This window comes from Mustela nigripes, chromosome 3, assembly GCF_022355385.1.
Source record: "Mustela nigripes isolate SB6536 chromosome 3, MUSNIG.SB6536, whole genome shotgun sequence".
In the NCBI taxonomy this organism is placed as follows: Eukaryota; Metazoa; Chordata; class Mammalia; order Carnivora; family Mustelidae; genus Mustela; species Mustela nigripes.
The window spans coordinates 186,373,658-186,387,654 of NC_081559.1; the positions used below are offsets into that span (position 1 = coordinate 186,373,658).

Sequence of the window (13,997 nt, forward strand, 5' to 3'; positions counted from 1 at the left end):
AGATCCAGAGGCTAGGGTGTTTCTTTGGGTGGTAGAGGACACCCAAGTATGTGTATATTCTGAGGGGAAGAAGCCAACAGAAGAAAAAACATAGAAGATGTAATTAAGAGAAGGAATAATTAAAAGAGCAAAATTCCAGAGGAGGATGCAGAACAAAGGTAGAGACATTAATCTTGGTACCAAGTAGAGATACAGCTTTTTCTGAAAAACAGAAGAAGTGGAGTAAGAGGTAGTTAGAAACCTGGATGAGTTCAGAGGCTCAGGAGAAGATAATTGAAGAAACCACACCAGATATTTGCTCCACGGTGTAAAGTCATCAGACAGTTGGGGGAGTCCAGACCACAAGGATGACAGCAGCCTTCTCCCGGAAAGCATAGGAGTGGGGAAAAAAATAAGAATAGCAGGACAAAAGGCCACAGAAAGTTATGTTCTCTTCTCCGCCCAAAAAGTATATATGTATGTATGTATAATAACTAACTAACTAACTAAATAAATAAATAAATAAGTAAATAAATGATATAAATCATCCCTCATGGATACTGTAAATTTCAGATGTGAGAGCAACCAAAAAAATAAAATTTTCTCCAACATACATAAATTACATATTCAGAACACCATTTTCCTTTAACCCTTGTATCACTAAAACCACATCTGAAATAGTCCAAGTAAGTGATGATTCTTTAAGTGTAATACTTAATATGCAACAGAGAATTCACAAGTATGTACAAAAGGGCTTAAGAAGAGGGACACAGAGAATTTTAGTTTATTGGAAAATGTTTAAACATCTTTACCTCTCGTATTTCATGGCCAGCTCCTCTATATGATTGCAAATCCTCCAAGATACCTTCTGCATCTTTTAATACTACATTCACCTGATTATAAATTTCCTTCTCAGACTCTGTAGGCTGGGCATCTAAATAGCAGGAAAGCACAAAAAAATTTACAGTCACATGATTTTTTTTAATAAATGTGTAACTCTAAGCAATGAACAGTCTCAATTTCTAAAGATGGCTCACATCTTATTCAATGTTAACTCCGAACTTCTCAGAAAAGACTGGTAATTTTTTCATACTTCTACAACATTTCTAGCCTCAAGTTTGTAAATACACAAGGAGCAAGGGACCATCAAACATTACTATTTGTCTTAAGTTACAAACCATGACTTGGTATATTAAATAAAATTGAGAATTTTAATTCAAAGTTCAAATTGTGATAGTGGTAATAATCACTTTTACTACTATAGTAATCATTACCAGTAATGACAGTAAATGCATGAATAATGATTTATTGTAATGCAACAGAAATGGAAAGCCTACTAACATATCTTGTTCACCTATGGTTTAAAATTGAAACTGCTTTATTTTCCTAGAAAGTTCATTTTAGTGATTTAAGTGTCAATATAAAATAAATTAAAAACTATCTGAAAATGACAGTTGTTAGATGTTCCCCTTTCCTAGGGACCACTTTGAATTCTGTGCCAATGAACTTCTCTGCTGATAAGCACAAGGTCAAAACTCTTGTGTAGAGGAGTTCAAATTATGACACTGTTTCAGAATGGCTAGGCTGCTGAAAACCAGATACTTGCAGCTATAATACTGTCTCTGAAATTCTGAAATACTAAAGCAAAAACGGGTTCCTTGCACACTTTGGGACAGAGAAAAATGAAGGGAGAATTATAGTCATAAAAAGCACAATCAGGAACACAAACATATGGGCACTTCTACCACCTGTGGTGTTAGTCACACAGCATATGCTAACAGATGACTAAATCTGGATTTCTCTCTTCTAAAATTGAGGTAGCAGAAACCCTGTTTTTAATAACTTGGTCATTTGTTTCTCTAAGGCTAAATCTTTTTTATTTAATATAATTCTTTTCTTCTCTTTTTTTTTTTTTGAGAAAAATGGGCAATCTGTGTGAAATGGGACTTTTTCATAAACCTTTCCATATAGACCACATTTGATGCTACAGATAAGGCATAATGCACTAAACATTATAAACATTATGATCATCCTCATATTTTAGAGAGGAACGGTGTTGGATGAATTCCTCCACACAAAAATTTTTCTTATGGAGTCAGGGGAGGAAGACCAAATTGATAATATGAATTCAGAACATTTGGGATAAATCACTTTGTCTACCAATCATATACAACTAGTACTTAGACTTTTCTACATCCACTTTACCTTCCCACAAATACAAAATATATTTATTTCTTTCCTTAGAAAATTTAAAGAAACTTAGTTCACACATGAAACTAGGAGTCCAGATGCCTAAGAACTGTAACTTTATTTTGCACATGGGGCAAGTCGTAACTCAATTCCATCTATTAAAGCTGCAAACTAGTAAAAAATATTCCAGTTTTTAAAAAAATCAACAGGGTACCAAATTTTAACTTCACATACTTAAACAGTACTATGGCAACAATAACATTCATGTGTAAAGTCCACTTAAGAATTTGTGTTCTTGTATCTGTCTGTTCCATTATTTTCTGAATCTTTCAGAAATCATCTACTTTTTTAATAAAAATACTGTGACAAAATAATTACACAAGAGGAGCCAAATTAAAAACACTCTGTATCCAAAGCCGTAACGTATATTACTAGAAGTAAATATTTATATTGGAGCTAAATGATTTCTTAAAAATCAGGGTTTGTTATTTAGCAGTAATAATTTCTCATATTTAGCCAGACCATATTCTCCAAATTAATAGTAAGACACACACTAAAAAAAAGTACACCTCATAATTTTTATACTTACACCAGATGCAATAGAGAAAAATAATTTTTTAACATGCAAAACAGCAGTTTTATACTTTTTCATATGGAATTGTGAAACTACAGACATAACATCAATAGTAGACACATATCATAGTTTTAATTCATGAAGTGGGAATTCATGACAAAGGACAATATTTTGACTGATATATTTATCAAAAAATACTTGTGAAGTTTGGAAATACTAAACTGTATTTTTGGTGTGGTGACTAGCCGTTAACAGAAAAATGTGACACTGAGACTTACATACAAAAGAAACATCATTAAGTAGATTTAAGTAGACCTTGAAGTGGTTAATAATGATCAGAAGTTTAGTAAGTACCAAGAAATTTAAAAATAAAGGAGAAGATTCCAGTTTCCCCTAAGGGTGGAAAAAATACCCAGCACCACACTGATTAAACATTTTTTAGACTGTCACAGGAAAGTCACATTTATAATTTTGAAAGCTGCTGAAGACTGCTGTAGAAATGAAGACAAACAGAAAGTAGCAGACAAGTAATAAGCACTACTTTACTGAGAGCAAGTCATGCAAAAGGGTGAAATACTAGGGAGGGAGAAGGACTATAAAATAAAGCATTTTTTCAAAATATGGTATCATATAATGCAACCAAGACTTGTCACTTTGATTTTTCATGGCAAAGAATGAAAAATTTTATTACTTGAAGAAAAAACTATCACTTAACCAGCTGACAAAAGGACATTCATTTGAATGCAAAATAAAGTATCTACTACTTAGAGTAGTAGTGATTACTCATCAAGCTTAGTTTTAATAGCTGTTCAAGGGAAATTAAGGCATGTTTCAGTTGCTCTTATTATTTGAAGGTAAAATTAAATACTGTAATTTCACACTGGTTTCCTATTAAAGAGTCACTGAAAATAATTGCTAAAATTCAATCTGAATTTTATACAATTTTATACAAAATACAAAAGGGGGCAAAGATCAGCTACAAAAAAAAAAAGTCAGAAAGCTAGTCGCATAAAAACTAATTGTGATAAGGGGTCACTGTGCTTTAGTTCTGCATTCACTCATTCAGTAAATATTTATGATCTATCTCCCTAAATTACATTGAAGCAGGGACCTCAATGTATAGCACATAGGCCGTACAGGATGTAAACTCAGTCCCAAGCAGATTTTCTGTAATAAATTATTTGGTGAATGATTGAGAAGGTAGAGACACAAATGCACCTCCACCATGAGTTAAAGGAAACTATTATGCATTTTCAACTCTGTATGAATATAATCTTTCATCATTTCAGAAAAATAAATAGAAGAAAATGCCACCAGAATAAAGATATTTCAAAGTATAGGGAGGGCAAAAGCAACTGAAAATATGCAAGAAGTAAAATAGGAAAATAAAATTAGACTAAAAGAGTGGATTTCAGTAGTTTTACAAGATTGCAAGGGACAAGTGACACAAACGACACAAGAATTAGAGGAAATGTATGATTAAATGGAAAGGCACTTTAACAAAGAATTAGAGAAAGTAAGATTCCATTCCTCCTTTACAAACAACCACCTTTATTTACTCTCCTATTCTGGTCTGCCTTGAGATAAGTTAAGTCAAGTTAACTAACAGATACTGAACCTCTAACATTCAGAGAGCACTCTGTGAAGGACGGAAAGGGACATAAAAATAAATAGAAGTCCCTATTCTCCTAAGAACCACAATTTAATGGACTAACAGATACAACAGTTACTCAGGCTACAGATGTGTCATTAGAATGAGCTGTATCATTATCAAATAAGAAATTAAAAAAAAAAAAAAAAACTAGAAGAGGCTATACTGCCCCCAATTCAGTGCTTTTTATATGCTGCCATTAGCATAACTGCTCCCAAATTTTATGGGGGCAATTCTGGGCTTATATCTTAGTTGAACCATTATTCTTAAATAAAATCTTATTACATAGTTATAATTTTAAAAAGGTCCTCTTTCTAGTTCACCTTGAGTAGGTAACAGTCTATTTCATTTAACACAGAATGTCATTTCATGCCTTAAGGCCTTTGTAGATGCTGTTCCTTCTTCCTAACAATGTCCTCCACTAACTTACCCTGAAACATTCTAACTCACCCTCTACAACACAATTCAAAGGTTACCATCAGAAAGTCTTCCAAGATATCCCATCTACTCACTGCTAGGTCAAGTTAATCCCCTGTGATCTATACCTTGAATGGTAAAGGATGCAAGGGAAATTATTAGTTTGTGTTTCTATTGTATTATACTGAGAACTCCCAAAAGGCAGGGGTTGTATCTTTGTTATCTCTGAATCCCCAGCATCCATCTACTGGTTGGCATACCGGAGGCAAGCTACAGACATTTGTTAACTGAACTGAAAAACCACGTATGTGCATGCATGTGAATAAGTGAATGATTTAAAGACATTTTCATTCTGTAAACTACAGGATTCCATCATGTTTTATATGCATAAAAATACTTAATTTGTATACAACTTGATACAAAATGCCAGTATATCTATCTGTATGGAATTATTGCTCTAGCTGCCCAATCATGGAGACACAGTGATCTAGATTTAACCACTATAAATGATCGAAGAGTAAAGCCAAATTACTCTGGTAACCTGAATTATTATTGTTCAACCAGAAATAAACAATGTAGTATGAAATATGCTACTTAAAAAAAGAATGTGGCTTTATTCTCAGTAATCACAAGGAAATGGCAAATCAACTATATTGACAATTCCTAGTCTGCTATGAAGCTGTTGAAGATAAGACCCATGCGTTGGGCTATAGTCACTGAAATAGTCTAATGATAAGATAAACTTTTACAAACAGGAATATGCAACAGATCAAAGATAAAACTGATTAAGAGAACTCAATGTTAGAATCAAAAGAAAACATTTAAGGGCGCCTGGGTGGCTCAGTGGTTGAGCCGCTGCCTTCGGCTCAGGTCATGAACTCGGGGTCCTGGGATCGAGCCCTGCATCGGGCTCTCTGCTCAGCAGGGAGCCTGCTTCCTCCTCTCTCTCTGCCTGTCTCTCTGCCTGCTTGTGATCTCTGTCAAATAAATAAATAAAATCTTAAAAAAAAAGAAAAAAAGAAAACATTTACAAACCTAGATAAGTAACAACCGGCAAACTCTGGCCGAGTATACAGTATATCAAGTGTCAAACTGAAAGTTCTACATTGGCTGATAAGGAGAACAAATACGTTTTACTTTACATCTGTCTTTAGTTAACACTTCATATATAGTTCTTCATTACTGGTTATTAGTGTTGGTAGCAATTTTAACCTATTCCTGTCACTAAATTAGCTAATTAAATTTTAAGGATAATGGTTCAAACCCCCAAAGACTGTAAAATCAAGACCAAATAATACTTAAAATACTACAGTGAATTCGTGCTTCTCACTTGACCACAACATGATGCTAGGTTTATAAAAAGATCAAGTGCCAAGTCTTGAACAAGATCTTGACTGTATCAAGCCAAGATTCTGCAAATGTAAGGAATTTGAGACAGAATAAAAAGGAGACAGAATAGCAGAAAAATATACAAGACCAGTTTGAAACAGATGCAAATAAACTAAAATACAGCTCTAACGTAAGCTGCCTCATCTGAAAGAATAATCCTCAAGTCAGCAATTTGCTTAACATCCCCAAGCTGATTAAAATTCATGCCAGACATGCACTTAAAATGGCACTGTTAAATTGTTGAGAAGGGTCAAGAAAACTAATACTCATTTAATAAAATCTTCCCCTAAGAACCCAACAATTTAATATGGTCCTGATAGTCACATTACTTTTCTTTGCTAGCCTGTACACAGGACCCAAACTGTAACAGAACAGTTCTAGGAATGTAGTAAAATTTAAAAAAAAAAGAAAAAAAAATCAGAGACCACAAATAATTCCATAAAACAGAGATAAGCTACAAACTGATTCATATGAACTGTCCTAGTTTAAAGAAAAAATATATAAATTATCCATAAAATAGTATGTATTATATAATATCACATAAACTTAACTTGATGGAAAATACAAAGACTCTGGAGATAGATTTTAAGGGATTTGCTTATTTTGTTTTTAAAACCCAAAAAGGTCTTAAATTTTAAGAATTTAAAAATCTGTTCAAATGCTTTAATCTCAAATAAAAATGCATAGGATCACACAACTTAAAAATTTTTATCTCTTCACCCCTTCCTAACAATTTTCTAATAATGATCAGTTAAAACAGCAACATTCACAGTGAAACAACCATTTAATTTCATTGTTCTCAATCTGACAACCAGGTAAGCTAAAGCGATACAGACAGCCAAAAAGCAAAAGCTCTCCAACATGCACAGGGGTCAATGACACTTACCTGCCACTCTTAGACCATATTACAATAGGTCATGCAACATAAAACAAACAGAAGGCAAATTACTCAAAGGTCTGTGAACCCATTATTTTTCTTTTTATTTAGAGTTAGGAAAAAAAAAAAAAAAGGATTCCTGAAATACATACATATAATGAGTTTAACTTTTCAAATTAATTATCTGTAAAGATTAAATAATTAAGGTTCACACTTACCTTTTAATATTATGCCCAAATTACTGAGCTTTGAATGGCCTTCATGAACAGATTTGTAATTTAAAATACTTCAATAGATACATAGAGTAATTAAAGCCTAGTCAATTTTTCTCAACTGCAATAAATTTTCCCCCAAATATTGCTTCTATTAACAAATCTCAAAGTAGCATTTGTCCTTTCCACCAAAATTTTCTCATGAAAATTTTCATTAGAGTATCTCCAATTACAAAATAATGTCCAACTAGGAGATAAGACTCTCCTATAAAAATTCAAGTAAAAACATTTTATCATAATTTAATCTATAGAATATGACTTCTAGTTCTAGAAGGCACCAGAAATTTTACTCAAACAATTCATAGCTCAGTCATGCAAAGCAGTTAAAAGATGGCAAAGTAGAAACATTCATTTAGTGCAAGACAGACGCAGTCTACTGCAGGCAAAGAGAAATAGATATAAAATCATCTTCTCACTTTCAAAATCAAGGAAAAAATTTGGCCCCTGCTCAAGGTCTGTGCATGTCAAAACTTTAAGAAGATTCCCCATGTTAAGGTACCTGTCAAGACAAGAATGAGAAAAGAGAAAATATCCCTTTATAAAAAAGAACATCTGAAATTTAAAAAAAAAAAAAATAGTAACAGGGAAAATGTTCATTAGGCCATGAATTCATCCTTCAGGTTACCCAGACTGTGCTCTGGCAGACAGCAAACCGGGTTCTCAGGGTGTTGATATGTAGGACCTAGAGGTGAAATGTGGTTTTCCTGTACACAATGGCACAACTGTTGGTCTAATTCTTCTCAAAATTCTCCCAAGACAAGTTTCATTAATGGCCTTATAATGAAAAATTCTTTAAGTATTCCAATAGTGCTAGTATTCTGAAAAAGAAATTTCTTATCAAGAATTATTCACATGTAATCTTGTTTAATATTGCACTGAAACAAAGATTTATTTCAAAGCCAAATATGGAGAGTTTTGGCCACAGCTCACCTTTGCATTTCATCTTAACATAGCAGAATATTCAGCTTACTTCCTGTATGCCATTCATTAAAGCATATATTTCTAACCAAATTTGGATTACTAATAAATTTATGGAGGTTGTATAAAGTACTGACTCTGGATATGCAGCACCATACTGATTTTCTGTAAGATTATCACAGGATTCTGAGCAAACGCATTGCTGGGCGCAGTCACCAAGGCATACTATTAGAATGTTCATCATAAGGCTGGTTGCTTCATGGACTAATGAGAGGACGGCACTGGCTACAGACTCGACATGATTTTAGCAAATGAAAAACTAAAGAATTATACATATGATGGTGATGTTTGCCTACGAGTAAGAAAAAAATCATGCAAACTTTGTTTGATCCCCATATTTTATTAACAAATATTCGGGCCAGCCTTCACTGCGGTGTGACCATCTTTCACCTTTACCATTATGCACCAGCTGTGAAGGGCTAAAGAGACTTACTTTCAAAGTCCAAGAAAAAATGTGCTGCATTGTGGTCTATGTCCCTGGTTAGCACCTTAATGAGATTACCCATGCCAGCAAACCTAAAAATAAAAATGGCAACATCATTTAGTTCCAGTAAAAAAATTTTAAGCAGAGGCCTGGGATTTGGCAAAGGCTGGCTTGCTCATAATTACCAACAGGTGCAGGTTTATATACTTCTGGCACTGAAAATTTGGAACAACAAAAGCACATTGGCTCTGAGTTTAGAGCCCTTTCCCTCTTTTCCACACATCAAAAAAGTTACATAAAGCAAGATTGGAAAAAAGATATTTTTACATATAACTTGCAATATTTACATTTAATTAATAACTATGCTAGTGTTACTCCTTTAAAATGTTTGAGGCATATATTCTCAATTTAACATCAAAAACAGAACTCTCAAATAAGTGAAAGCTGAAACTATTATTTTTAATAGGGAGAGTTTCCACCCTATTGGGAATACTAGGAAGACAGTATTTAAACCACATTTAACCATTAAAGACCGAAGGGAGTTATCAATCGATGACCCATTTAGAAAGTTTTCCCACACATAAACCAGTATTTCTTACATCTTCTATACTCCTAAAATTAATCAGATTTTTCATTATTTAACTCAAAGATGGATAATTCAACAGTATCAACTATTTACAAACACTCAAAGTATATGACTTGGAACTTAACACAACAAACAAGCAAAAGGGAGCCAGCAATCATCACAACTTAGTAAGTTTGCAGAGGAAAAACAGTAAAAATTAATGCATTAGCATAAATCTTGCCCCCCAATCTGCCATCAGTCAGTGAGGGTGGAAGGAACATCGGGGAAACCAGGCTCAAACTGTGAAACTGCAGTAACTATAAGGAAGGCAAACTGTGATAGCAGAGGCACCCCACACCCTCCCTTCTCAGTTTCAATTGTTTTTTCTTCTCCAAATAGGGAACTGCTAGCAAATATAAATGAAACAAAACAAAAAAGTAACAGTATTTTTTATCAGTGAAAAGAGACATCTTATTACTCACCCCCATTACAGACCATCTGAAAAGAGTTAGGACTTCTGGGCATCTATACTGTGCATTCCCCCCACCCCTTCCTCTACTTACTCTCTGGGCAGTGGCATACTTATCTGACTCTGAGCATCCCAAAGAGGAGCTAATAGTATATGTGTAAGTTATTTGCTTTATCAGTCAAAGTGTGGTGGACTGACCACACACTTCTTAGAAAATGTTAAAATTTATTCACAAATGATAAACACCGAAAAGTCCTCTCTTACAGTCGGAGAGGTCAGAATCTATCTTATTTTTGATATTAAAATCCTTCTTACACAGAATTTCACTGGAAAGATTTCATACAATGTTTTACACAGATAAACTAAGAGTAAAAGAAAGGGAAATATTTCATCTTGATTATCTTATCCACTGAAATTCTAGGCTTTTTTATAGACAGAAAATATAAGTGTTTTTCCAAAATCTTCACATCCAAATAAGACCTCAAATTGGTTACCAAATTTATTCAAGAATTGTTTTTTCCCCTTTGGAACTATTTGGAAATAGAGCACTTCACAGCTTTAATTTATAAGTTTTCACATATATATGGAATATCTGTTTCTAAACATATATAAAAGTCCTTCACTAACAAGAACTGAGACCAAATATACAAAGAATTACCTAATGGTATCAAAATTTCAACTACAGATGGAAAATAAGCACAAGAGAGGACTGAAATTATCTTTAAGAAAAAAAAGGCAGCACACCATTTGGTGTTAAGACAGTACTTCTGTGGACTCGAACCAGAATTCCACCTCTAGCTGACAAGCTGTCGGACCTTGAGGATGCCAGTTAACATTTCCAGGGCTCATTTTCTTCATCAGCAAAATATACATACCACAGAAACTATTTTAAAGGGTTATTAGGAGAGTTCAGTGAGATTAAGCACTAACTTAGCACAGGATCTGGCACACAGAAAGCATGAGATAAATGTTGGATACTGTTAACTATAACCCTAGAATTACAAAATTATTTTTAAAAAACAGTAATAGCTCTACTTCTTTAATACAAGCCAATCTTCAACTTACCAATGAATTTCAATGTCATAAATCACAGTAAATGACAAAGACCACTTATTTTCAAGAATATTGCTGAAATGCTATCCTAAAATTAGTCTTACGAGATCATCATCAGGTACAGGAGGAAGGGAGATTAGGTTTCCTTACCTTTTTACTTGTATGCACACAGTCGATCCTCAAGGAAAATACTCAAAATTGGCCAAGTCTGTCTGCTTCATTTCCCTATGCACACCTCTGTGAACTTCTTCTACTATGTGGTCCTTCTTTCAAGGCACTCTAGCCCGATGTGACCTTAATCCCCTCAACAAGTACTCAAAAATTTAGAATTTCTTACCTCTTCATCCCAAACACTTAGTTTGAAAACGGCCCAGCTTATCTAGTACAGGTTTCTCAACTGCAGTACTATTAACATCTGAGGCTGGACAATTCTTTTGTGGTGAGAGGACTGTCTCACACGGTAGGACCTTTAGCAACATCCTGGGCCTATATGTATGGAGGCTATATATGCAATATAGCACACAAGTTGTGACAACCAAAAATGACTCAAGATACTATCACATGTTCCCAGGAAGAATCATCCTTGGTTGAGAACCACTGAATGTAGTATGAATGCATACAACTCAGAAAGTTTCTTTACCAAAGAGCACTCAAGAAAGATCTACATAGGGATGCCTGGGAGGCTCAGAGGGTTAAGCCTCTGCCTTTGGCTCAAGTCATGATCTCAGGGTCCTGGGATCGAGCCCTGCATCAGGCTCCCTGCTCAGCGGGGAGCCTGCTTCCTCCTCTCTCTCTCTGCCTGCTTGTAATCTCTCTCTGTCAAATAAATAAATAAAATCTTAAAAAAAAAAAAAAGAAAAGAAAAGGAAAAGGAAAAGAAAGATCTATGTAAGCAAACCAAACTACATGTGCCTCTTTGAACAAAAACTCAGGGAGTTAGGGTGGCTCAGTTGGAGGAGCAGGAGACTCTTGACCTGAGGGTTTTGAGTTCAAGCCCAATGATGGGTGTAGAGATTACTTAAATAAATAACTCAGGGAATTTTTCAAAGACCTGAAAACAGTTCATTATAATATTATCAGTTATTGTATCTTTTTAATAAGGATAAACGAATAATCAAAACCATATCCCTGTCTTGCACAGTTTAACTCTTTAGCCAAAACCACAATAAACAAAATCTCTCCATCCCCTGATTTCAACAAATACAGTATGGTAGCTGTCAGGTCTGGTAGGTACCAGACTGCCGGGGTACCCCAAACCCCAGCTCTGCTACTTACTTCTAAGCCCTGCAACTATAGTCAGGTTTCTTAATTTTCCCATGCCTCATCTGTAAATCATTAATAATATTAATATCCACTGCAGAGGGTTCATAAAATCAATTAAATGGGTTAACAGAAGCAAAACATGTTGTAACCATGTTTGGCACCTATTTACTGCTATTGCTATGGCCATGTTAGAGGATCTGTTCCAGTAGCACACCCCAAGGAACGCTGAGGCTTCAGTGTGTGGAAGCCATATTTCCTGCCACAGAAAAAGCCAGTCTGTCACAAAGGATAAAGCCAGAATGCACTAGAGAAAAGTGTCCTGAAGTCACTAATTTCTAATTCCATTTGTTCCTGAACTCTAGGCTGCCATTTCCCTTGGTTCAGTTGCTGGATTTTCCTCTGGCTTTAAGATATCCTAGTTTATTTAAAAAAAAAAAAAAAAAAAAGATATCCTAGTTTATTTCAACCAATTTCCTTTTTATCTGTTTAGCTGAGGTGGGTTTCTGTCATTGACATCTAAAACATTCTGACTAGTAAGATTTCTAAGTTTTAGATTAATAAATGTGATACAAAAGACACTAAGAGATAAAAAAGAGAGTGTTAAACTCGGGCCAAATGCTTTTTATTATTTGAGAGGCACTAGTAAGTAATAAATAGTATAATTTAGAATAATAAACTGTTTTACAATCTGAAAAACTAAATATTATAAATAAACTAAATATTATAAATATCTACTAAATAAGCTAAGAAGAAATGTTACACACAGAAATCAGATATAGGTCACTTCAAGTGTTCACAGTATTTCTGGTAAAATTTTGTGATTGTGAGCTCTTATGTTATGTTTGTTTCCAAGTTGGTGAGTTACCTGCAAAGGAACTTGCTCTTCCTGGCCTGGAGTCTGTGGAATGTATTTTTGAGTGCACAAAAGGCACTTCATAAATACACTAAACCATTTTCCCACAAAACATTTGAAAAGAAGCTTCTTTAATTAGAATAATAGAAGCCAACAGAAACATAACTATACGTTACAGTTAATGTACTATTTCCTCCCTTTGTAGAAAATTCCTAGGAGATGCTGTTATTTCATTTACCCTTTTGCGCTCAGGGGCTTTATAAAGCTGTCTCCTCTGCCTAGAATGCTAGTCCCCAAGATTCTCCCACGGCTGGCCTTTTTTTCATTCTTCAGGCCCCACTAATGCCTCCTCTTCAGACGCGATCTGTCTGCCAACCTTATCCACAGTAGATGCCTCCACCTTAGTACCTTCGATCACATTACCCAACTTCTTCCGTCAGCATATTTAACATAATCTGAATTACTTTATTTGTCAGTTTGTTTCACATTTGGTTTATAAACTTACTATTTCTGGGTGGGGGATGAGAATAAAGAAAAACTCAAACACATCAATTAGCTTCCTTATAAATGAGGGTTTCCTAAAGTCGGCATTATTAACACTTGAACCATATAATCCTTTGTTGTGGGAGCTGTCCTGGGCACTGTAGGATGTTGAGCAGTATTCATTCCAGGCCTCTACTCACTAGATACCTGGTATCACCCCAGCACCCAGCTGTGACAACCAACAGCACCCCAGATGTTGTCAAATACCTCCTGGGGGGCAAAACTGCCCCAGTTAAGAACCACTACTTTAAATGTATAGCCACTAACATGAAATGCATCCTCAGTTCTGCCCCACTATCCTATCAATCAATCTACTCTCCCACTTCACCAGGTGACCATTCCACAAGGCTTATTTATTTTATATCTCCTCACACCTCTAACAACCTATCTTCCATCCTCAAGTGCAAGAAATGACTTCACTACGTTGTCGAAAGAGAGAAAGAAAGAATGAATCATCTACTGTTCTTTCCACCCCTTCTTCACCAGTAACCATTCAGTGT

The 13,997-nt window shown here is 34.8% G+C and overlaps 1 protein-coding gene across 7 annotated transcripts in view; it reads right to left on the bottom strand.

Moving 5' to 3' along the window:
- Positions 1 to 13,997, bottom strand: part of CYRIB (CYFIP related Rac1 interactor B) — a 146,030-nt gene that overhangs the window by 25,315 nt on the left and 106,718 nt on the right. For 2 of the 7 annotated variants that reach the window (XM_059395167.1, XM_059395166.1), the window contains exons 3-4: positions 8,761 to 8,843; positions 792 to 913 (exon numbers count right to left, since the gene is read on the bottom strand). The exons of 1 other annotated variant lie outside the window; for it this stretch is intronic. In XM_059395167.1, coding sequence (XP_059251150.1) covers positions 792 to 913; positions 8,761 to 8,833 — 195 coding nt within the window. In that variant the 5' untranslated portion in view covers positions 8,834 to 8,843. Of the gene's footprint in view, positions 1 to 791; positions 914 to 7,765; positions 7,843 to 8,760; positions 8,844 to 13,997 lie in introns of those variants that run through there. 4 more of the 7 variants (XM_059395164.1, XM_059395168.1, XM_059395165.1 and 1 more) reach the window with 3 other exon arrangements.